The sequence below is a fragment of the Pseudorasbora parva genome, chromosome 6, assembly GCF_024679245.1.
Source record: "Pseudorasbora parva isolate DD20220531a chromosome 6, ASM2467924v1, whole genome shotgun sequence".
Lineage (NCBI taxonomy): Eukaryota > Metazoa > Chordata > Actinopteri > Cypriniformes > Gobionidae > Pseudorasbora > Pseudorasbora parva.
The window spans coordinates 11445947-11467920 of NC_090177.1; the positions used below are offsets into that span (position 1 = coordinate 11445947).

Below are 21974 nucleotides of genomic sequence, written 5' to 3' on the forward strand. Positions count from 1 at the left end.
GAAATACTTTGAAATACTCATTTCAAATGCAAAGATGTCAGCCAATCACAACAGTGGGTGTTTTCACTGAAGTCTCACAGCTGACGTCCCTTGAAACAGAGCATTCAAGCCAGAGGTCTAATATCAGTATAGAAAAAAATGCCTTTTATTTTTAAATTGACATTTTTTTATGTAAAAACCATACTAAAAATATAACTACACTTAAGGAAACATTATAAAATAATTGAAAAAATACATGCCACGAGACCTTTAAAAAAATGCTTTCAGCCCCAATCTTAGATCTTTCAATTTGGCTCTGGACATCTCTACTTAGAAGTAATAATACTAATATTGTCTTACCTGCAATATCCATTAACAATCTTCCCAGCCACTACCCTGGAGAGCCTCTGCCATGCTTTCTCAGAGCCGTCCACAGGGGCCCCCAGCAGCACCACATCTTCCACCACACCTTCACTACCTGCTCGATAATAAGACAGAGTCTTTCAATCAGCTCTATGTGATCAGATTCTCATTTACAGCCTCACACCTCTCAGATTCCATCTTTCATTAGGCTGACAAAGAGAACATGACTTAGTCTGACTTGCAGGGCATTTGGTCATATCCAACTCTCTCACGTGGACACTTAAGACACAAGGTCTCAAAGATGAAAGGATGTTCCCTCAATCTCACAGACTCCGTACAATGAATAGAAAGCTTACCTTGATCATTAGCGAGCTCTTCTAGACAGAAGTATATGACACGAGCTCCAAGGCTAAAGCCAATTAGATTGACAGGCCGCTTTCCCTGCACAAAAATGAAAAAAGGAAGATTATTTTTAAAAATCCAGCTTTATTCTATTCATTTTATAAGTCTTGACATTTCTAGCAGTATACCAATCATATTTGGTAGTTCAATTTTTTAAGGCCTCTAAACATGATCAAAATGTTGCTAAAATTTTTTACTATAATACACATGCCTTGTGTCATCTGATTGATCGTTTATACTTTTTTAGCAAGTAAAGGCCTTTTTTATGTTATTATAAAAACATCCAACTTCTGGTCGTGGGACCCAAGTGTTTTTGCAGTGAAATATTTACTGGTATTTCAAGAAAAGCATTTACTGGACTGAAGCAACTTAGGTTTCCTTAATTATCCATATCCATTATTCATACCAATATCATTATTGTTTTTTAGAAAAAACAAAATATGATCCATCAGGCTTTTGAGGAACATTGATTTGTTCAAAACTACAGAGCTTGATCAATAAACGAAACTGATATGTATATGCAATACAGTTATATTTACATTACAAGCTTTCGGAATTTCTGCCATACAGTAAAAATCAGCAAAATTACATGTTTTTGCTCAGTTTTTGCATTGCCTTTTTACTGTTTTTTACAGTTCAATAAACAAAAAAAAGTCTGACTATTATTTCATATGTAAAAACTTTGCAGGGTTAATTAGTATGCTGGCAGCATGCTGCTACCTTGGAAATGACTGTGCAATTTAAATGAAAAATGATCCACTTTAAAGCACCAATTTTTCAGCAATATACATTCACACAGACGTCCTTGGATTTTGCACTATATGTCACTATTTTTGAGCATCATGCCATTAGCATTGCATTTTCAAAAGACTGCCTATCATAACTGACTAGAGGTGTGCGATATTGACAAAAAATTATTCTATACAAATAATTTATGGGATTTTATCGATAACAAATAGGCGATATTTTGCTGGATGTGTTCTTCTGCTGGTACCTTGGCAGGTTTAGGACTGCCATGAACAGCTGATTCCCAAAGCTTTTGATGTTTTTCATATTCATATTATTCATATTTTACCTATTATGGGCATTTTACCTTTATAAAGCCATTTTTCTAACCTAGTTAAAGGGGGGGGGGGGGGATGCTGTTTCATGCACACTGAGCTTTTTACACTGTTAAAGACTTGGATTCCCATCCTAAACATGGACAAAGTTTCAAACACTAAGTTGGACGTTTGATGGAGTCAAACGTTTAACTTAGTCCAACTGTGTCAAAAATACTCCTTCCGGTTTCTCACAAGTTTCTGAGAGTTTTTTTCGAGTATGGGTCGGCTTGACGTCGACAGAGCAGAAGGTCCTTGTATGGGCTGTACGGGCTCTTCTCCCGGAAGGTTGCATGCGCGCGTGACTAGAGCGAGAGAGCAAATCCACGCCCTATAAACACTGCTCTCAAGCTGCAGATCCACTCGTCCATGCAACACTTCTGTCGCGCCGCGCTCCACTTTATTCCTATGGGTGACGTCAAACAACTTTAATGCGCCCGTACAGCATTCCAGGAAGGCAGCGCTGCATTTAAACCGATTTGAACGCAGAAATTACGAGAAGCGTCACAACATCACACTTCGTTCGTGTCGCAATAGTGGATCTCCTTGGTCACTGCTGTCACAGGACTTCACGAAATCAACAAGAAGTGTGTTTTTGATGGAGCGGTCCCAGCGATAAAGGTTCACGGTCCTGCTTTGGAAACAGGCGGTGAGTAAAACTGCTACAAATTAGGCTTCAGATTAGGCTTTTCCTGTTAAATTTATTTCATCCTCCGGATGTGATTCTGGATCATATCTGTATTAGTTGAATCTGATTGATAGCCATGGTTTATTTAGGGTAACATTTTCTTCTCCACGCTTGACGATGTCCGCTTTTAGAAGCTCTCGTACTGTAGCTGCGCTCTCGTCATTCTTTAGCTCCGCCCACACGATACGCCTCCAGTCGCTCGATTTTTTTCCAGAAAGACTCGGTACAGCCTATCTTTCTTTTATAAATATAATAAAACTAAAGACTTTTCGGAGATATGAAGGATGCAATACTACTCTATAGGTACTCAAGATTGATGTGAGATTGACTGAAACTGAGTGTTTCACCCCCCCCCTTTAAATATATGAATCATCCTTTGTGTCAAAATTCTTACACTTAATCAATACATTTGATTAGGGCTTTTACCAATCAAATGAAATCAGTATCAACAAAATTCATATTTGCAGTGCAGAGGAAAGGTCCATATGAAGTGGCATTTACATCATTTACACAGACGGTTTAACGCAGCTCAGAGGGACATGAAGGTATTTAGCCTGCTGTTAAAAATGCATAAATAAAGTTTTTATGTTTTAAATATAAAACGCTGAAAATTTTTATTATTTTAAAAATGAAAAGATACTTTAAATTTGAAATATGATAAATATGATATGCCAGTAGGTGGCAGGAAGTCAGTGTTAATAAGTGTCTTTAAGATTCTACAGATGAATTTAGAGGTGTCAAAAGTACTCACATCCATTACTCAAGTGGAAGTATAGATACTAGGGTTTAAAAATACTTCTGTAGAAGTTGAAGTATCAACTCAAGCTTTTTACTTAAGTGTAAAAGTACTGGTTTCAAAACTACTTAAAGTATACAAGTAAAAGTAATGAAAGGGAATCCATTAAAGACAAAAGCTTAGGCCACACCACAGGGGCATATAGTGCACTACCCCACCTCCTCAAAAAACATTTTTCTAAAGGCCATAATTACTATAATGTTATATTAAATGTTAATGTTGAAAAATTTGGCCGCATATATATCCATTGAAAATTAGATAGATAAAAATAGATAAATCATAAATTTATTTACAACATTGAGTTTTTCATTAAAAAAACACTGTTGCTCAAAGAAGCACACATGCTCTGGAGGCTTTGTTTGGAACTACTTTCGTTGACAATATTTAAGTTACTTATACAATAGTTTTGCTCCTTATGGAGAAGAAAGTACAGATAATTGCGTGAAAATGTAAGGAGTAGAAGAAAAAAGTAGGCTGAAAATTAATTACTCCAGTAATGTATAGAGACTAGGGGTGTAACGATACGCGTATTCGTATTGAACCGTTCGGTACGAGGCTTTCGGTTCGGTACGCGGTACGCATTATGTACCGAACGGTTCTTGGACTAATTAATTAGATTTGGAAAATAAAAAAGTGTGTGAAATATAATAATATGCGTTCAACAAGGTAGCCCAATAACCAAAACGACATAACAGCCAATGCCCCTGACACCGCCGAAGTGAAAGAAAGAAAAAAAAAACACCAAATATGTTTTAGGCTGCTCAGTCAGGTGCTCGCTTACTCAGTAGGCTACGCGCTGAATACTCGTCGCAAAATGGCTATTGCGTTTAACAAACCAGAAATAGAAGATCCTCCAATAACCAACAGGTCTGGTGTTTGGGTGAACTTTGGATTCTTTGTAAGCTATAATGGTGTTGGCAAGAGTGATGGATTAAAAAACAACGGTCTGTCGTATTTGCTGATGGTAGCCTACAGCAGCGGGAATAATTCATGTCATGTCAATCAACTCATTTACGCCGACAACAAGACGATAAAAAGAAGAAAAAGCAACAAACTATCCCACAAACTATCCCCGCAGCATTTAGACAGACATTTCCAACTTATTCAAATGGCAAAAGACATCACCGCGGCGAGTGGTCCATTTATAGCCGCGGATATGAGACCTAACGCCCGTTTCACACATACTCCGTCTGCAGCGCGTTGCGTATTTTTTTCCGTACCCATGTTAGCGGATGACAGCTTTCACACTGCACGCGGATGCGGTCCGTCAGTCCGTTCCAGGAGCGTTGCGTCTGCAGCAGTGCACGGATCATTTTCGTACCGAGTCTATTTTTTTGCTGCGCTGCGTTGCTGCATTAAAGCGACAGAAGATTGTTCGCATTAAAATAAACATGTACTGACGCGAAAATCTAGTCATTTCACCACGGATGCATAACATTTAAAATATACTCTTGTTTCAAAGTCAACACATGGCTTTTTTTTCTCAAGTAAAGCAACAAAACGACACCTTACCTGGCATTTAGGTAAAAAAAAAAGTGCCATAATGGAGAGCACTCGTACTTTCTTGGAGGTGAAAAGCAAAGTTCTTTATGACCTGCAGGATTTCTTTTAAAAGGGTGTAAAAACGAAAGAAAAGACGATCGTCGGCTGTTTTTGAATAGACTATTGTAAGTTTCTAATTTAAAATGTTTGTGATTTAAGGCTATAACCTGTGTTTAAATGTTTGCCACTTGTGTGAGCTAAATCGATCTAAAGTATATAAATATGAATAAATTTATTTAATAAAATGTTGTTTAAATGTAGTAGGCTACGTAACCTGACTTCTATTAAAGAGTAAACAAAGAGAATTGGAATTCTGACGAGGCATGTTCAGTAAAAACTTTTGAATTTTAAATAAAAAATAATGAATAAATGCTGTGTTTGTGGTATGCAACAGCGGATCAGTTGCGGACTGCGCACTACAGGGTGTGGGGCTCCTGCATCGCACACGCAACACGCACCGCACACGCTAATGTAAAGAGCTAATGTCTTATTCCTGTAACTACATAGAAGATGGGTAAAGTATAGCTCCATCATTGTTCAATGTAAAAAAAATAAAAAATAAAAAATATCATACTTTGTTAGTTTTAATAAAAAAATAATAAAAAAAGGTAATTTATCTGCCAATTTTTTCTTTTTGCTGTAGGTCTATCTAAAACATACCGAACCGAACTGGTGACACCAGTGTACCGTATCGAACCGAACCGTGAATTTTGTGAACCGTTACACCCCTAATAGAGACCCAAAATTTCTTCTTAAGTAAGGTAACAAAGTATTTGTACTTCGTTACTTGACACCTCTGGATGAATTCAAACAACAGATTCATTAATAAGCCAGTCTTTGAATCATTCATTCAACTGATTTGCTTAAAAAGTTGATAAATTCTATACAATTATTTTTAAAAAATTGAGAAAAAAACTGCACTCTTTGTGTAATATTAACTATATTAAATTATATAAATATAAAAGACATACATTTTGTCCCTTATATTGAATTTTAGGGGCATTATAAATGCCTTTAATAGACTAAATCACGCAGTGAAAGCATGTACTTCACATACACTACTCTTAACCAACTTGAGTATATCAAGTATGCGTACGCATTCTGGCTGTGTTTTTGTAAAGTGATGGATATACTCGATAATGTCAGATTGTATCGTTAAAACAACAATTACGATTATCGTAGACGATATATCGCTCACCCCTATAATTGAATGTGACCTGTAACATTCCTTGAAATAGTCATTAAAAGTTGTGCTGAACTGAAAACATCAAAGACTAATGGAGAATCTTGATCTTGTGGAGAAGACTAATGGAGAAATCATTGTCTTTGCTCTGACCTGCTGTCGGCTCCGGAGCACTTGTGCGAGGTGTTTCCCCACCTCCGCTGAGCGACTCAGGCACACTCCCCACGGGTTGTCGATCACACTGGCCACAGCCAGCAGAGAGGCAGGCCATGTCAGAGCGGTCACTATGCCTGAGCATGGACATGATAATCAGCAAAGTGGTTATTCTGGACACCTGAAGCAATGTGTGATAAATCATTCTTTCATGATGCTACAGTTAAATTAAGCAATTTTCAATCATTTTCAATGCAATTATTGACTGTCAACCTCTGGAGGAAAAACTAAATAATTATATGAGCTGTTTTATTTTTGTAATACATTTTTTCAAGACTGCTAGGCAATATCACACAAGTAGCAGTGCAATATAGCTGTATATCAGCATGCTGTGATTATCTATGGCCATATTTGGCCATGAGGTTGCTAGGCAACGTGGGGGAGAGGACGCTGGCGTTGTCTGTTCGCCGCTTCTCCACCCACAAATCATGTTAATGTACTATTAGATTTAGATTTTATTTTATTTCCTTATGTTTGTGACTTGTCTAACAGTCAGAGCTACAATTGGGACTGTTGCTGATTGCTGGCAGCCACTGAGAGGACGTTGTTCGTCGTTTTGTCGTTTTCCACCGCTTCTCTGATGTTTATGTTTGAATTGCTGCGGTTGGTTCTGGTTTGGAGGACATTTGATGTTTCTCGCCGCGGCTGCTCACTGGTGGTCTCCCTTGGGCTTAAGCTGCATGGTGGCTGAAGTTTGCACCGGGCTAGCGTCATCCGGGCCATCGTCATCGGCGTCCGGCATGATGTTGGGATGTTCCGCTTCTCGGCTGCGCCGCTGTTCCGTTCTGCATTGCGGCCGTGGAGTGGCTTGGACTTCTGCGCCGACCCCGGTGTGGCCACAAAAGTGCCCGGAAAAATGTTCTGCCTCCTGCATGGTTCTGCGGCGATCCCCATCGTTTGAATCGTCATGAAGACCCATCATCTGGTCTTCAGCTGTCGTGCCTCGACGATGTCATCAGGACACACTGCCGCTGGGAGAAATTTAAAACATGGAGTGGACCACAGTGTGCTGCCGAGCTAACAGAGACTTCCACCATCAGCTGTTTTCTGTTCACCATCAGCTCTGTTTCTGTTCACCATCAGATCTGTTTCTGTTCTGTTTTCTGTGTTGGTTGATTGTTTGTAGTATTCTATATTTTTACTTGTTATTAATTTTTTTGTTATTTTTCCCCCCCTTTGTTGCACTTTGAGATTCTTCAGAATGAAAAGTGCATTATAAATAAAATCTATTATTATTATTATTATATTGCACTGCTACTCATGGAGATATATATATATGTATATATATACATACATACATACACAAACAAACACACACACACACACACACCAATCAGGCATAAAATTATGACCGTGACCATTGTTAATATAATATTGTGTTGGTCCCGCTTTTGCTGCCAAAACTGTGGTATCTGGCACCAAGATGTTATCCCTGATCGGTGTACATAGATATGAATGGATAACATTTTCAGCGCGCATTGAAGCGTGTCTGAATAAATGAGAGAAATGCAATAGCCACTAAGCAGAACAATACAAATTCCAGCATTGGATCATCATTCATGATAACACACATGAAAGAAACAGAAACTTGACTATTAGAGACACTTCCTCTGTATTAGACACATACCTGCCAGGACGACTGTGATAAATGGCCCAATTCAGATTAGACTTCAGATAAAGTGAATTAATATGACTGCACAGCTCAAGACTCGCATAAATAAGGTAAGATAAAGTAAAGGAGACTTTCTATTTTCCTCAAACCATGTACTACCGTTTAATCGCTAACCAGCACTGGTATGGTAAAGCAGACATACCTGAGAGCACGGTGTATTTGAGGGCCTCCTGGGCCACGACACTAACAAGCCCATCCCATAATGAGTCCAGAATAGAGCCAAGGTCCAATAAATAACGCGACTCCCATTTCAGACAGTACTGCTCGCCACACACCCCTAGACTGGACCAGGGAGCCTGGAACGAACCTAAGATGGGCAACTGAACTTTAGTGTGAACAAAATATGTAATGTCTCTTTTGTGCTTATTACATTAAAGGGGTCATAAGATGCTTTTTAATCTTTGCCTTTTCCTATAGTGTTTAATGTGTCTGCCTGTGCATGTACAGTGGGTACGGAAAGTATTCAGACTCCCGTCTGTTTTTTACTCTGTTATATTGCAGCCATTTGCTAAAATAAAGTTAAAAACAATTCTCATTATTGTACATACAGCACCCCATATTGACAGAAAAACACAGATTTATTAAAAAAGAAAAACTGAAATATCACATGGTCCTAAGTATTAGGACCCTAAGAGTCAGCCAGCCAATCAATCGCACTGAGATTTTAGGAAGGAGGGGCTTTGTAGAAATCAGAGCGTTTCAGACAAACCAGAAAATGAGGAGCAGCAATATGTGTATATGAAAATGTATGTTTTTTTTGTGAACATTCAAGCATGTTAACCTATTCTATTACAGACAATAAACAAAATAATGAATCTTTAAAGTAGCATCATACGACCCCTTTAATAAATAATGAAGTCCATATACAGTGCATGAGTAAGTACTAACACAAGAGCCTTTAAAACATAATAGTCACTGAGAAAATGCTATTTTTATTGTGATATGATGATTGTTTTGGGTACTCACTGTATTTGCCACTGCACAACCAGCCTGTCACAGCTATAGTCAGATGTAGATGCTTTCCAGAACTCATCGGAAGAAACTCAAACTCCTCTATAGCACCGACACGCTTGTTCATTTTATAGCCTGATGAGTAATACAAAAATGAGTAAATATGCCTTGTGGTTTCTTTATATTATATCTTTATAGGTAATAGATATAAACAAAAATATAGAAAACGTGATCTGCAAAAAACAGAGATAAAGTTAGGCACACACATACAAACTGCAACTGAAGAAATACTAAACAACTCCAACAACCTTGAGCAGTTCATTTTGAATGGCAGCTGACAATGCGCTCTGCTTGAAAGAATGATTAAATGAAACTTTATTCGAACCAGAAAATGAACTTGAACCACTTTCACCTTGAAGGCATTTTTTTAATGATTTAAGTGGCATACTTAAAAGTAATGGCTTATAACGCTACAAAAAACCCCACAAAAAAACAAGATACATACAAGTGCATGGTCTCATTTGAGAGAAAACCTTTCAATTTTTGATCATGTTTGGAAGTTCTTATGTTACACCACTGCTGAGAAAAAAAGTGATGCAATTTATTGATTTATTTTGCTATTATTATATATATCATTGACATGATAATTACAAAGCATTTGTGGAAGTAGGTATGGGACACTATGAAAATTTCCTATCACGGTTATAGTGACCAAAATTACCACGATTATGAATATTTTATCACGGTTTTGTTAAAATTAGACGAAAGTTGATTCATGATTCGGATCGTGTGCCAAACTGCTGAAATCACATGACACTGGTGATCTGAATCATTGATCGATTCACGGATTCATAACCTTTCGAATCTTTATTTGAGGTTTGAACACAAACACGGAAGAGAAGACAATGCTGAATAAAGTCGTAGTTTTTGTTATTTTTGGACCAAAATGTATTTTCGATGCTTCAAGAGATTATAATTAAAGGTGAACTATGTAGTATTTTTGCAGTAAAATATCCAAAAACCACTAGGCCAGTGTTATATATATTGTTCAGTTGAGTACCTACAATATCCCAGAAGTTTCCAACTATTTGTAAATTGTGAGAAAATTGCTATTTTAACTAAGGACAGGGACGTTTCAGCATTGCATTTGAGGGAGTCGCCTGTCAATTGCGTCATATCTGCGTTACCCTCGGTTTCGGCTTTTATTTGGCAGGAGCGCTTTACTCTTAGCAGTGTGAACAAGTGAACACACGGAGTAAAGTCATAACATCGTTTTGAACACACTTAAATGTATCTAATATGATAAACAGAGCTACATTACCTCAAAATCATAACCGGAAGAACGGATCTGTGCAGGCGCTCGGCGAATGTGTCTCGTCCCGTCATAATAAAAGTCCCGGTATTCGCGAGGCGGGTATTTGTTTAACAATCGCTCCAGCAGATGTGCTCAGGTCCATAACACTCGGTCCTGCTCTGCTTTAGACTACAGTAACGTTAATTACCGCATGCATGAACGTGATTTCTGCCCGAGTCCTATTTTCCACCGGCTGTGATGAGAAGACCACACCTCCCAAGATGCTGCGCTCACACATTGCGTCATCAAACTACGATTTGTTTTAAATAAGCGCCCTCCAGTGGACGGAAAGCTCCATAGTGCACCTTTAACCAACTGATGTCACATATGGACTACTTTGATGATGTTTTTATTTGCTTTCTGGACATGGACAGTATAGTGTGAATGCACTTAGATACGCTGTCGGACTGAATATAAAATATCTTAAACTGTGTTAGTTGGGTGAACTAACCCCCAAAAAAGTGATAAAAGTAAAAAACATTAAAAACATTTGAATAAAGTTTCTATTATAGTCTGTAAAGTTCACCTGTTAACCCGGCCCCTGCGGCTCCAAACAATGAGGCCATGATGGCGATGCCCGTGGCTGATCCCAGCACAGCAGCTCCACCCGCTCCCAGCACTGCTCCTGCCCCGGCAGCCACCAGAGGAGCCGCCAACCCTCCTGTGACACCTGATCAATGCACACATGATCATCAACACCAGACAAATGAAACGCATCTGCTATCACAGGGGCAGTCGTGGCCAAATGGTTAATCTCATGGGTGAATCTCATAAACCAGTCCTGGACATGTTATTTCACCCATACATTAAGAGACAGAACTAAGAGATAAATAATAATCATTATTTAATTTAATAATTTAAAATAATATAATTTAAAATATTAATATAATATTGGCTGGTCCCCACCATGTAGGTGATCTCAGGTTTATATTACATTTTGGTTCCCACAATGTAATATAAACAAGTACACACACACACACACACACACCAACAACTGCTTATGTTGATAAAAGCACACAATCCTCATATTAGAATGATTTCTGAAGGATAACACTGAAGACTGGAGTAAAGATGCTGAAATTTCAGCTATGATCACAGGAATAAATGACATTTTAAAATATATTAAGAGTTTTTTGAAATTGTAATAATATTTCAAGTCTTCTTTTATTGGGGGGGGGGGGGGGCTTAAATTCCTTAATTAAATTGTTTTTAAAAAATATGTAATAGGTAAGTTTCTTACATATAGGCCTTTATTTTATTTGTGCATGTTTTCATAGACTTTCGATGTAGATTAAAACAAACGTCCTGTGGCATTTTGACTCACCGATTACTGTCCCTCCACCCACAGTGGCAAGTCCGATGAGCAGGTACCGGCGCAATTTACGGCCTCTCTCTTTCCTCTGCCGCCTTGAAGACTCTTCTCTGTTAAGAGAATGTCAATTTGATTCATAACATGCTCTCTGGAGCTGCTGAAAGCTCAGAGGTCTCGTTCATTGTGAACAACATCTATTAGAAACTAAAATTAAATTAAAGAGCTGAACTGAAAGGAAAAAACCTTGACCTAGACTGAAGGAACATAAACTACTCACGGCTGTGTGCGGCCCCCATCACGTGCAGCAGAGAACACATTAAAAGACAGAAATCAGCAAATACATTTAAAGCTCGTTCCCCAGAAATAAAAGGTGCTTCAATATATTGATTGTGCCACAGTGTTTCTGATTTCCATTGTCTTTTCCTTAGTGAATCTACAAATGGCCCAGGTGCATTTTGTGGAAATAACTTTTTGTAAATAATTAATTTAACAGTGAAACCAGTGTGTGTTTGTCAGAGACATGCTGATAACCTTTCAAAAAGCCCACAAAGAGGCAGCAGCTGATGATCAGAGGAAGTTTCACTCACTCGCTCTCCTCTCCAGCCTCTCTCAATTTCTCTCCGAGAGTCTCTTCAAAATCCTCAAGCTGCTGTTGGGTCACACGCAGAAGACAGCTGACATGCCGGATCAGAACGCGAGCCCTGGCATCATAATGTCCTGCATGAGAAGAAGAAATGCTCATTACACACAAAACAAGAGTAACAGATGATCAGGGCTGTTATTGGAACTGAGACTAAAAACATAAAAATAAACATTTTTGTTATTTGAAATAAAATAAATGCTAACTGATATAAAATATAAAAAGGCAATTTCTCATTTTCATTTAGTTTAAATTAGCTAAAAACTAAAAGTGAAATAAAAATGAATGAAAACTTTAAACATAAAAAACAACTTGTCAATTAAATAAATGACAAAAGCACAAAATTACTGTAACACTCTACACAGTAAGATTCCATTAGTTAATGGTAAATAATGCATGAATTAACATTAACAAACAATAATCACTATATTTGTTCATCTTTTTTAATGTTAGTTAATAAAAACACTAAACGTTTTCTAGCTGCGTTTCCATTACCCTTCAAATTGAAATTAAAAGTACACATAAAATATTTACAAAAATATAATGCTTTATTTTATAAGATGCTTTTTTTGTCATTAATGCTTGGATAACATTGTCATTAGAGGGTTACTTCAGTGATTTAGCATTAAGCTTTGTATTTAAACTGGGTCATTAATGTAGTAGAAATGTGAAATAGTTTTTGAATTTGTTGCCTTCTAGACAATGAGTGTACATCGGTTTTACACTCGTTATTGTGTTGCAATGTGAGATTGAATGAGTGCACTCAATAACGTTCACTATGGTTTCCACAAGTTCAGCACCCGCATACTTCGACTCTACACCCCCACCAGAAGCCTTCGCTCAGCTAATGAACAAAGGCTTGTGGTACCGTCACAGAGAGGCATGAAATCCCTCTCTAGAACTTTTTCTTTCATTGTTCCTGGTTGGTGGAACGATCTTCAGTCCTCCATACGCACGACAGAATCACTCGCTTCATTCAAAAGACAGGTAAAAACTCATCTCTTCCATGAGCACTTAATCTTACATTAAAAAAAAACAAAACAAAAAAACGTTCCTCCTCTATTTCTCCTTTCTTCTTCCCTTTTCTGGTTTTTGCTACTCTGAGCGGTATACAAATCTTGGTATTTGGGGCACTTTTTGTGTTTCTTTGCCTCTTCTTGATGGATCGCTTCCTGTTCTCCTGAGTTGTAAGTCGCTTTGGATAAAAGCGTCTGCTAAATGCATAAATGTAAAATGTAAATGTAAATGTTTCGGACACCATTACAAATGGCAATCCCTTCAAATAATGCCCTATTTGAGGGTACAGGGCGTGATTTCGGATTCGGCCTATAACTGCGTAGCTCACTGGCGGGGTTTGCAGCTTGGCGTTCACGTCACTTCATAACGTTCCCATGGCAATAGGGGGAAATGGCTGCTCTTGTGTGAAGTAAACGCAACATTTTTCAACTTTCTGCTAAGATATATGGGCAATTATGAAATCATGTAATATTAGCCCCGCATATTTTGTGCGCGGAAACTCAATTTATCTGGCAATTTGTGTGGCAAAAATGCAGGGCCCACATAAAAATGCGAACTTTGGCTGATTATGTATTGAATTCTGCGATCGCATAATCGTGTTTTTCTGGAGGGACTGATTAACTGATGTTATGAGACCAAAATGTAATTTTTTTCCTCTCGCAACAAGTCATTCAAAAAATCAGGGTAACATATGTTGGTAGGTTTATGTACATTGCAGCCACCACACCAGCCATTATTTTTAATCGAAGGAGACGATTAAAGGGTCACTTCAGCGATTTAGCATATGGCTTTGTATCAGTAGAAACCCGCGAGTATATTCAAATGATCGTGCACCCCTCCTCATACGTCCCTGAGACGAGAGATTTTTGTATTTTATTTCTGGAAAAAATCCTCAGATGACGCAAATCTCGTCATTTTGTGTTATCTGAGGATTTTTTGGCCAGATGTTAAAGACTACAGCAAGTAGTAGGAGATATTTCCAAATGTTTGCAACCTGCCCATGAGGGGTGGGATCTCACTCACAGCACTCGGCTCGGGCAGCTGCGGGCATTCATGTAAACGAAGCGGCGTGGAGCAAAATGAGTGTTTCAACTTCTCAAATTAATTCCTATGAAAGTTAAGCTTCCAAAGGCATGATCTGAAAACACGCCAGACTGAATGATGCCGTGCCCGTGCTTACCTCAGCTCTTGTGATGAATGTAATCTGACTCCTGCAGCGTTTGTGCTGTGTCACTCACTCTGTGACTCACACTCACTCATTATATGGAACAGACACGTTCAGTTTTTAATTGTAGAGTCTGTTCTCCAGAACGGTGGGCTAATGATCCAGTAGTGATGTCCGGTTCGCGAACGAATCGTTCTTTTTAACCGGATCTTTATAGTTAACCGGTCGAACCAGTTCACCAAATCAGACTGAATCGTTCTAAACGGTTCGCGTCTCAAATCAGCACTGATCCCACAAGTTACTTTAGTTACTAACTTTCTGACATGAGTGACAGTCTCTCCGACTAGAAATAAACTAATATCTTGAATCATATGTTGTAACTCCAATCGTTAGCTGAAGTGACACATGTTTTGCTGAGAGATCTCTGATGAACTCATGAGCTGCTGATACTGAGCATGCGCGTGTAACCAAACATGCAGCGGTTTCTCGGATCCTCGGATCAGCAGTACAGAATCGAAAACCATTTCAATCGGACACGTTCAATACTGGGAACCGATGAGCCGATGAGCTGCGCATGCGTGTTATTTGTTCAGAGGAACGAAATGCAGGTTTTAAGTGTATAAAACGAATCACGTTTGGAAACATCATAACAAAGCTATCTTATCACTGTATTATATTAAAGTTTGGAAACTATGGATTGTAAAATGGTCAAATTAAACATTTATTTCTTTTATCAATAATGCATGATATTTTCAGGAACAGCTTTTATCTTATTTAATTTCGAAGTCGATACACATTTTAAAATGTAATCAAAACAGTAGGTTTGATATAGACTACATATTCATCTTGCAGCAGTTGGCAGCTCAGCACACACCTATGGCACACAGACACTGCTACAGCGGTTCTCGAGTCAGATCGACCGGGTTGCGGGTCGATCTTTTGGATCACCAGTACAGAATCGAGAACCGTTTCTACCGGACACGTTCAATCTTTCGGACATGTTCGATTCTGAGAACCGGTGAGCGGAGATACTGAGCATGCGTTATAGCGCCACCTTGAACCAAACTGTTTCTCTCGGAGTGGGACAGCTGATGCTGTTTCTCTCGGACAGCTGATGCTGATAATATGAGCACTGGTGAAACGAGGATATGTGTAAGTTTATGTTATGCCAATGTAAGTTTATTTAATCTGTGTAACACATCAGTGTTTGTACGACAGTGGCTGTATTGAGTGCAAAACATAAATAAAAAAATATATCCAAGATGATGATGAGGACAATAATAATTATTACTATACTATAAGTTTTGATTACAAATACTTTGTATGAATGTATTTTCATCCGCCGGGATGATAGAAATGACGTCATTACGTAAAAACGTCAAAAAAAACGGTGATCCGTTTTTTTTAACCGGATCATTGAAACGAAATGAAACCGAAATTCCCATCACTATAATCCAGTATTCCAGTAGCGGTGGCATTGGGAGTGGCCTCATAGGGTAGCGAAGCAATGCATTCTGGGAATTGTTGTCTTTCATCCCCATGAGTCTAGGCACTAAATAAAAAAATAATTTCACATTTCTACTACATTAAAGCTACACTGTGTGATATTTGCCCCCATCTAGCGGTGTAAAGGTATATGACCATCCAGTGAATAATAGTTTCTGTTCCTCTCAATTCTGATTTCGTTTTAACTCCTACGGTGGCCGATTTAGTCCAAGATTAACATGGCAATCCCCCTCTTCACATTCGACACGGTGCCATCGAGTGTTTAAACGCGAAAGGCGAAACTTGAATTTACGGGTATGTCCCTCTTTGGCTAATGTACTTTCAAAATGGAGGGGCAAAATGGCGACCGGCATTCGAACCCCTCACCCGTATGTATTTTCAATGCCGTATTATAAACTTACGATAATACTTTATTACTTGAAAGAAGTAAACATACATTAATGAGCACATATATTTTTGAAAGAACTAAGTGTTTTTAGCTAAGAATAAACTAAAAAAGTTACACAGTGTAGCTTTAATGACCCAGTTTAAATACAAAGCTTAATGCTAAATCACTGACATAACCCTTTAAGATGTTTTGTATCGTGACATTACTAAAACAACAATTACAAAACGTAATACAAGTTTTTGTTTACATTTACATCAGCATAAAGCAATTTTCTTACAATTTAAATAATTTAAAATAAGACAAGCATTGGGATGTCAATGTGCTTTATTGTCTAGAAATTTAAATAAAAATGCAAAATGTCTTAATGACACAGGATTTTTCTTTATGCATAACTTTGTATTTTTCCTGAACATCAAGTTTATTTATTATTCATCAATTTAAATAATAAATAGTTTTTATGCATGGCAATGCAAAAAAAAGCTAACTAAATAATAAACGACAGCTCACCATCTTTGACAGAGAAAGACACGAGATCCTGAAAAACATGTTACAAAAGAACGTCACAAACAATGAGGTGTACGAGCATCTCAGGCCCTGTTTACAGCTGGTATTAAGATGCGTTTTGGTCAATCAGTTAACAAGTGGACGACACTAAATACAGATGTAAACGGGGATTAAAACGTGTTGAGCTTGTCCACTTCTGATCACTTCCAGAGGTAGTCGAAAACGCGGATCCCTTTCATAGTATAAACGCTCATGTGTTCGAATGTGTCCAAACAGCCACAAAAGATCATGTGCTCTCCGCCTACAAACCTAATGCGAAAACATTATGGAAAGACCACTAGCCAGATGGGATTTAAACTTTGTCGGATCCAAGTTTGGTTTGAAGATAAAAAAAAACTTACCAAGCAAGCACAATGTTCTCTCAGCATTCCTGATTTCTAACACACACTCACATCATTTGGCTGGTCTTGAGACTGTCAGAGCAGAAACGAAGGCTGATGCTTTCTGTATGTTTTTTCCATCGTCTCTGGGCACGTTCATATGTAAATTGAGTGAGATTATTTTATCCATTAGGATTGAAAGATCTGAAAAGAACCACACATAGACCCTCCCCTCAAAGAAATAAGGACAAAAGTGGTTGAAAGTGGACAAAGGAGACAGATTAAACACCAGAACAGGTATGCGTCGCCCTCATCTACTTGTGATCCGATCGACCAAAACTCATCTTAAAACCAGGTGTAAACAGGGCCTATATGTCAATGCAATCATCCAGCTATGTTCGTCTTACATGCGTACCTGAGTGATGGGTAACGCTCCGGCTCTGAGCAGTGGCTCTGCGTGCAAAATGGACAGGAAGGTGTCAGTGCCTTCGAACCCGAGTCCTGCCAGAAAAGCTTGCATAACTGGCATGACCGACTCATCGAGATTCAGCCACTGGACCAAACCCTCCAGATATCCGTCACGAAAACTTCTGCATTGGAAAAACATCACAGTGAAGTGTCACCACCCCAACCTCAATATGCTGACAGTACAATACCATTCAAAGTTTAGGGTCAGTAAGGAAAAAGTTAATTAATAAAAGTTGTTCAGAAAGGACACGATTTCTATTTTAAATAAATGCTGTTCCTTTGAACTTTATTTTCATCAAATCAATCAAATATGAAGCAGCTTGATGACTGTTTACAACATTGATTATAATAAATGTTTCTTGAGCAGCAAATCTTATATATTAAATATTAGAATGATTTCTTAAAGATCATGTGACACTGAAGACTGGAGAAATGATGCTGAAACCTTTCACAAAATTTCAAAATTGTGCTGTGTAGATTGTATTAATGATCATATAAATGCACCATGATGGTAGTTGAACAAACTCAGGGTTACGGGATTAGTTTCGAGCTAACTGAGCTACTCGGCTTTGATCCTGAGTTTAGGAATAACTATGGAGCATTTGCACATAAAAGTGTGATATCATTAGCGAACAGCCAATCATTTGCTGTGAAACTCTGATTTCACTTCTCTCTTCTGCAGAATATTATGAGTTGTATTAAAAATTAAGAATTTAAACACATTTGCACACCAAAAATCAATACAGTGTTATTTCCATCAACAGGTGCATCAATTTTTGGTCAAGATCTCGTATTGACAATGCAAGAGTCCAGCACTCTGTAAAGTCTCCTCCAGCACGTCCCAAAGACTTTCAATGAATTTAAGGTCTGGACTTATGTGTGAAAATTATCCTTCATGCTCCCTCTTAACCATTCTTTCACAGTTTGAGCTGATGAATCTTGAAATTGTCATCCTGGAATATGTCCATGATATGTTTTTGTACATGTTTTTTTAAGAAATGAAAAGCAACACACTCGATCAGTTAGGGTCAGAAGAACTGTTGCCAAATATATAACATGCAAGAAATATAAAAACCACTGCAATAATGATCCAAGTATAGACTCTTAAACATTTGCCTATTTAAATCCAAACAGTGACATTTATTTTTAAATGTTAAAATCTTTTGCTATGAAGTGACTTTTAATTTGAAGTAGAAACAGGGGCAGAGACTTTATCATGTCAGACATGTGTCACATTAGCCTAGAAATCTAGACGCACCCTAGCGGCAGCAAATCTAGTCTGCCCGCAAGTGTCGTCTAGGAACTCTCAATACCCTTCTGAGCTGTATTCCCCTAACTCTGGACGGGCCAATCACATCGTGTATAGGGTCGGCGGGCGGGGCCATAATGATGACGGCCGAGTTGCGTTTGCGTGCTTCTAGTAAACACAGAAACTGGCGAACGGCGGCGGTCTTTCGAATCAGCTTTGACTGCGATTTCGGAAGACTTGGACTTAAGCTTTTCTCTGAGAAAAGAACAAAGAACGGCACTGAAGTCATTATTAAAAAAGAAAGATGTGTTCGGAGTTTAGCCGACCGGATACGGCGAATGTTTAATCTATCAACAAGCTCTGTTTCACCTTCGTTGCTCTGGTTGGTGTAGCGCTATCCTATCGCGTGCAGAGGAAGTTTGAAAGACAGCCGTTTATCCCGCCCCTCGGATTGAGTCCTGTCAATGGTGAGTTTCCAGACCAAACATCTTGATGTGGGTCTGGCTTGTCAGGCTAGTGTCACTTTGCTCACAGCTGATTGGTCCAATTTTGGTTTAAAGGGTTAGTTAACCCAAAAATATAATTGATGTCATTAATGACTCACCCTAATGTCGTTCCACACCCGTAAGACCTCCGTTCATCTTCAGAACACAGTTTAAGATATTTTATATTTTAGTCCGAGACTATGCACACTTTACTGTCCATGTCCAGAAAGCTAATAAAAACATCATCAAAATAGATCAATTCGATCAATGATTTGGATTGCCAATGTCACATGATTTCAGCAGTTTGACACGTGATCCAAACTGTGAGGAACGACATTAGGGTGAGTCAATAATGACATTAATTTAATTTTTGGGTAACGAAACCCTTAAAGATCTCTTAACATTACCTGTCGTGGAGCAGTCATTATTGTGAAAATCCAAGCGAATTTCATCCTTCCTAAAACCAAGGGTTGGCACAAACTAAACTGAAGCATACCTACAAGCCACATGAACGGGATTCATGATATAGGCCTTAGTGGGCATAAAAGACTTTCAAAACCAAACAAAAAACATACTAACCCTAAACTTTTTTCAGGGTACATTAAAGTGTTAAATGTTTTACTTTTGCTCCTGTCCATGAAACAGCTGGCCCAGGGACACTCCGCATAACCCAGCGTATGCAAACCGCCCTGGTTCACTCAGCTGTCGACCAAACACACACTCTCCTGGTGGCTGGTTTTTCTTCTGTCCTCCTGGGTCTGTAACAACAAAAATACAAGAACAAAAAAGGCCTGTAAAGAATGTGTACGCGTCCAACCATATTCTGTCACATCAAATCTAGTTCTCCACAAATTCATTTTAAGTTTATTATAAGAGTCCAAGCTGAAATAATTGTCTTTTTTTTAAACAATAAAAATGTTATGACCACGTTTTTGTTGATTGTCTGTTTTTGTGCTTTTGATGACGTGCAACACTTGATATTTGTGGTTAAAAGGCTGTAGCTTCCTTTATTAACTTTATTTGCACGTTTTCTGACATTGGAGACCACACAAAATTATTTTATTAAAACATAAGACATAGGGCATTTGCACAAACGTGATATTTTATGACACTATAAATGCTGCTTGGTGCGTAGGTTAATATAGTTCTCGCGCTTTTTTCAGTTAAAAAAACGCCCTGCATATACATTTGAAAATGCATTGCACAAGATCTACATGTGTTATTATGTAACTTAAAATATCCCATGTTAAACCAAAACCTTGTTTAGGCCTAGATCTTATCCTGCATGTGTGATTATAGCTACACTGAACACTAAGCAGCTGTTTGACACGCAATCACGCATATAAATACGATAATCAGAAAATAACATTAAAACAATATATAAAAGACTGAATTAACGACAACACAACATAACAAACAATAACTAATAAAGCCTGACAAGATAAGAAAACCAAAGACTCTTATTTTGTTGTGGCTACTCTTTTGAGCCAAACTAAAATCTTTTCAAAGTCCTTAAAACAATTTAATTGCACTTTTAGTGAAGTTTAAGAGTACCTGGGGTTAATTTTTGGGCCTCGTTGATGTTATTTGTTGGTTCCATTGGTTTATTCTTACAGTAAGTTACAGAAGCGTGTTCTCTCCATGTAGAAGAGTTGTTACTTTGTTGTCGTGACAGATGAAAGTTCAGCACAAAGTTGTCGTGTATGCAGCAGCGCCCCCTATTGGTCATATCAATTCACCAATCATGATGAACGGCTTATGAATATTAATTAGGTAAGGTTGCTTTTGTCCAGCTGGCCCAGCAGATTGGGTGAATGCAAACGTTGGCAATCCTAAAAGCGAAGGTTATGAATATTAATAATAAACATCACGTTCGTCCGGATAGCCTAACCAATTGGCTCAACAGCGGACGTTGGTTATTTCGGCCCAGTCATCTGACAAATGAACAAGATTGGCTTATGAATATAAATGAGGTTAACAACTGGACAGTATCGGAATGTGTAGAAACATCAGCATGACTTGGTTAAAACGCAAAATTATAATTTCGCCTCATGATTTCGATTGTAGATTTATTCGAAACGTTCTGGGGATGGCAATTCATAATTGTTGCTATTAATGGCGACGTTTTGCCTGACAAAGTTTTTAAAAAAATATTAATTCAACTTTCAGAAAAACAAAGACGAAAAGAGTTTTTCCACTGGCTAGAAATATTGTCGAATATTCATTTAATTAGGTTTCGCGACTTGACGCTCAAGGGAGGTTTAAAGTAGGCTGCATAACCTTACTTTTTAATTAATATTCATAAGCTGAGTCGTCTTCTAAGGATCTATCATTTGAACGTGATTTTATGCTTATTTGATGGTTTGAGTAAGATTTATGTTATTAATTGTTGATGTTGTGTGCCTCATAAATGTCATCAGCCCTTCTCTTTGTATTGTAAAAGGAGACTGAATATTATTTACATAAACAAGCATAGCTTACGCCCTTCAGATATATTGTTGAAGTGCCATTAGTGGCCAGCAGAGAGCTGTATATGTCCATATAAAACTAGCTATACTACACGTTAGACAAAATTTTACTGTATTTGTAAGCTTGTTTAGTGTAATGCATAAAATGT

General features: G+C 38.1%; 1 protein-coding gene across 1 annotated transcript in view; it reads right to left on the reverse strand.

Annotated features, from left to right (window-relative positions):
- Positions 1 to 21062, reverse strand: part of tmco4 (transmembrane and coiled-coil domains 4) — a 30023-nt gene extending 8961 nt beyond the window's left edge. The window contains exons 1-12 of the mRNA XM_067445610.1: positions 20912 to 21062; positions 19980 to 20115; positions 17571 to 17745; positions 16779 to 16806; positions 12143 to 12272; positions 11568 to 11665; positions 10770 to 10913; positions 8905 to 9024; positions 8081 to 8245; positions 6207 to 6343; positions 699 to 783; positions 340 to 457 (exon numbers count right to left, since the gene is read on the reverse strand). Coding sequence (XP_067301711.1) covers positions 340 to 457; positions 699 to 783; positions 6207 to 6343; positions 8081 to 8245; positions 8905 to 9024; positions 10770 to 10913; positions 11568 to 11665; positions 12143 to 12272; positions 16779 to 16806; positions 17571 to 17745; positions 19980 to 20115; positions 20912 to 20957 — 1382 coding nt within the window. The 5' untranslated portion in view covers positions 20958 to 21062. The remainder of the gene's footprint in view (positions 1 to 339; positions 458 to 698; positions 784 to 6206; positions 6344 to 8080; positions 8246 to 8904; positions 9025 to 10769; positions 10914 to 11567; positions 11666 to 12142; positions 12273 to 16778; positions 16807 to 17570; positions 17746 to 19979; positions 20116 to 20911) is intronic.
- Positions 21063 to 21974: the final 912 nt, after the last annotated feature.